Source organism: Malania oleifera, chromosome 2 (assembly GCF_029873635.1).
Source record: "Malania oleifera isolate guangnan ecotype guangnan chromosome 2, ASM2987363v1, whole genome shotgun sequence".
Classification (NCBI taxonomy): Eukaryota; Viridiplantae; Streptophyta; class Magnoliopsida; order Santalales; family Ximeniaceae; genus Malania; species Malania oleifera.
Genome location: NC_080418.1, coordinates 62,434,382 through 62,438,476, shown reverse-complemented (window position 1 = coordinate 62,438,476; position 4,095 = coordinate 62,434,382). Strand labels below are relative to the sequence as shown.

The window sequence follows — 4,095 nt, the reverse complement described above, 5'->3', positions numbered from 1 at the left end:
GCCGATTTCAGGTTCCTGGTTGCTGGGTTGGGTCGCAGATTAGGTGTCTAGGTCGAATCACGTCAGTCGAGCGGAGAAGACGCGTGTGGGCACGTGAGGAGTGTGATGTTGGCGATCAGTATCCTCGCCGACACATGTGGAGGGCGTTGTTTCTTCTGTCGACGCATGAGAGGGCGTGTAGGGGCTCCCGGACTCCGTCTGTTAGCCTCTGTTTGGCGAATTTCGACAAACCTAAAGCTCTGATACCACTGATGGGTGGAGAGGACTCACTCAATCACTGGTTGTGATTGAAATTCAGTGAGAATTACACTTAATTTGCATAATAAACACTCAATTGATTTCAATCTTAAAAATTACAGAGAAATTCAAAATACACAAACACTTCTTCTCACTTATGAATGTCTCTTTATACCACACATTACATTACACACATACACACACATTTATTTATAGTAAAGCATCTGGCGATAAGTGAAGATTATAATCAACAATGATGGGTTGAAGTTGGTGAAGAGTTGGTGGTCACCGATCTCCAATATCAACGGAAACAACTGATTGGTGTGGCTGCCAGTTAGGGATAAACCTCAATGAGAGATCTTAAACCCAAGACGGGGGTTATCTTGTAGTCACTAAAGCCAGCATCGCAGAAGAGCTTTGCCCATTCTTTCTCAGTCCGCTCTTTCCCAGGGTACAAAGCCATCACCACCATATCAAAGAACAGTTGGGTTTCCACAGACTGAGACTGCTCATCATCATTATCATCGTTTGATGAAGATAATCTTCCTTTCTGCTGGCTCTGATCTATTAATATCATGTCGATTATTATCACCTTCCCTCCCTTTTCTTTACTGGGAATGGCCTCTTTGCATCGCTTCAATATTTTCACGCTCTCGTCATCGTTCCAATCATGCAATATCCACTGCAATTGGTACATATATTTAAAAATGTATGAAAGGGAAAAAAATCATAAAAAATAAAAATAAAAAATCCACCCACACAATATATTATTCAGGCTTTAGAAAATGTGTATCGGAAATTGGCCACAACCTGGAATCCAATCTCTACAATATCCCTGCTTTAAACATGTGACACTTCCGGTGTATAATGCATGTAATTGGGAGCAATAGGAAAATATTTAATGTATTGGAGTTGTCCTTTAGTCTTTCTTGGAACGTCATGCAGGCGGCGGGGTCCACCTTTCATATCGTTAATTGTAAGTACAGGCCAATTCTATTGATTCAAAACAATTTGTAGCTCCATTATCACGATGAAAAGAGCTTGAAAAAGGATAATTATTATTTTATACGCATTTGGTTTAATTATGATTGAAATGATTGAAACTACTTTATGATATAGAATGATGCCTAAATCTCATGTCCACCTTTATTATATGTGTTTATGTTGTGTTTTCATGTGATATGTGTTTAGGTTGTGTTTACTTCGCATGTTGACGAACGCCAAACCTAATCAAATATATATATATATATATATATATATATATATATATATAGAGAGGGAGAGAGACGGAGAGAAATCAAAATTAAAGAATATTAGATATGTTAGTGAAGAATTTGTAAACATGTAGTACACCTGTTAGAATTGCTGAAGAGTTAATAAAACTATTTTTGATTATCACTCAACAAGTTTAAATTTTTGAGAGTATTTGATATGGATATAGAGTCCAAATTCAAGTCTTTCAATTATTGTTTAGTTAAAATTAAAATTATAGCATATATATATATATATATATATATATATGAGATTAAAATATATATCTTATTTATGGAGTATCACACTTTGTTGCATGTGTGTGTGTGTGTGCGTGAGAGAGAGAGAGAGAGAGAGAGAGAGAGAGAGAGAGAGAGATTTAGTAATTTACTTTCATTTATCAATTTGATTGTTATTATAATGTTTATACCGATAGTTCTCAAAAATATTTTAAAGTTTGGGACTTCCATGCAACTTATAAGTCTCAAGTTAAAACTCTGGCAAGAGTGAGACAATGTATGTGTTAGAGAGCTAGGTATTTCCTATAGTATATATAGATCTGGCTCAGCTGAACTTTTGAGGAATCATATAATTGATATTTATGGTGAAAAATTTATTAACCTTGTGTTTGATAGAGGTCTTAGATTTAGACTTCTGTAAATTTAAATAAAATTACACTAATTTTTTTTGTAAATCAAGATAAATTCAAATTTAAAGTTTGAAATCTATGTTGCTAGACACAACATAAGAAAAATCACTAAAATATTTTCAAAAAATTATTAATTTTTCTATTTTTTTAGAGTTAATTGGATGGAGAGGGAGGGATTAGACCAAGCTAGGGCCAAGGTCACCCTTTGCTCCAAAATATTTAAGATTATGGCGCTACTTTATGTTAATTTTTTATTTATTTATAAAATTCAATATTTACTTATGAATACTTAAAATTATAAATGTTTGTGTGTGTGTGTGTGTGTGTGTGTGTGTGTGAGAGAGAGAGAGAGAGAGAGAGAGAGAGAGAGAGGTACAAAATTACTTTATCTTAATATATATGTGTATATTAAATTTAAAAAATATTAATTAAAGTGATATACTATTTTGTATATTTTATGTTTTTTTTGTTAAGATATTAATAGATAAAATAAAAGAGTGCTGTTTTTTTTGTTTTAAAAAAAAAATGTTATTTTAAAAGTTAATTAATATAGCATAATTAATTAAACAAAGACCACTATTGCATAAATGGTTCTTATCCACTATTATTATATATAGTATGTTGTTAAAATTGGTATATCCATTTAGTATCTTAAAATATATGTACGCGGAAGGAGAAATTCTTAATGTAAGATATGTGTTAAATTGGTCTTATATTTATTAATATAAAAGAGATACTTATTTTCAGGTAAGTATATAATTAAGAAAATAAACACTGAACAATTTCTGGTGCAGAAGTAATAGTTTAGTAAGTTGGGTTTGGTGATTGGTATGGACATAACGTACAAGCTTAATGCACGAATACATACCTTAAGTAATACAGCATCCGCGGGTGGAATAGCCTCAAACATGTCTCCTCCAAGAAAATGCAAATTCTCACACCACTGTTGCTGCTGCGCTTGCAAGCCCTCAACCACGTGCGGCTGGTCAAGCACCGTGCACCTCACCGCCGGGAACGCCCGCGCGATGGCCATAGCCAAAGCCCCCGTGCCCCCGGCCACGTCCACCACCGACTTCATCCCCTCGAACACTCCCCGGCACTCGCTCACCACCACCCTCCCTACCAGCCGGGTGTCAGAGGCCATCGCTTCATTAAACAGCTTATTCAGTCCCCCTCCGCTCATCTTCCCGTATTCCCAAAAGGGCTTCCCGTGTGCCTCCTGAAACGGCGAAGGGACGTCGTTTTGGAACCAAGCGGCAAGCATATGCCAGGGCTCCGTCAGCACGGGGTCCAGCATGGCCAGCACAAGGGGCGTCACGCTCATGGGGTCGTCCTTGAGGAGGAGGCGGGAGGCAGCCGTGAGGACGTAGCCTTCTTCTTCTTCTTCTTCTTCGTGGCCGTTGATTCTACATTTGGCGGAGGCGAAGAAGCTCGAGTGGACGAGGAGGCGCATGAGACGGGCGAGGTCGGGGGCTCTGGCGGGGGGGACGCGCAGCTCCATCACCAGCTGGTGGAGGGCCATGGGCCCGCCGCCGTGGCGGTGGATGGCGTCGGGGATGCCCAGCTGGATGGCACACTTGAGGGACATGGAGTTTATGAAGTTGAAGATGTGGTTCCATATGTGAGCTTGAGACTTGAGGAGATCCTCATGGTCATCAGTAGTACTGGCTCGCTCATTATGAAGATCCCCTTTGGCGAACTCCATATATGATGATGATGGAAGATATTGTTAATCGATCCTAACTGGTTTGTACAAGTAAATGCTTAAGGCATTGGTGGGTGCGTGTCTATATATAGAGATACATGGAGATGGAGCAGTTCTGCATTGCCGATCAGGATTAATAGGGGATATGATTTCTAGGCTCGCACTGTGTACGATTGTGCGAATAATTATTTCAGGAAAAAGTTAAGGTTAACGGACACAACAGAGAAAAGAGGAGAGAGAGAGTTGTGATACA

General features: G+C 38.4%; 1 protein-coding gene across 1 annotated transcript; it reads right to left on the bottom strand.

Moving 5' to 3' along the window:
- Positions 1 to 314: 314 nt before the first annotated feature.
- Positions 315 to 3,891, bottom strand: LOC131148770 (trans-resveratrol di-O-methyltransferase-like). The gene is made up of 2 exons (XM_058098686.1): positions 3,006 to 3,891; positions 315 to 919 (listed from the first exon to the last, which is right to left on the bottom strand). The coding sequence occupies exons 1-2, from the start codon at positions 3,840 to 3,842 to the stop codon at positions 572 to 574; spliced, it is 1,185 nt and encodes a 394-aa protein (XP_057954669.1). The 5' UTR covers positions 3,843 to 3,891; the 3' UTR covers positions 315 to 571.
- Positions 3,892 to 4,095: the final 204 nt, after the last annotated feature.

What these genes read in the sequence shown, in the direction of transcription:
- LOC131148770 (XM_058098686.1), bottom strand. Translation starts at nt 3,842, where the DNA reads ATGGAGTTCGCCAAAGGGGATCTTCATAATGAGCGAGCCAGTACTACT. An exon ending in CGGATGCTGTATTACTTAAG is followed by an intron (nt 920 to 3,005) that starts GTATGTATTCGT and finishes TACCAATTGCAG; the next exon opens with TGGATATTGCATGATTGGAA.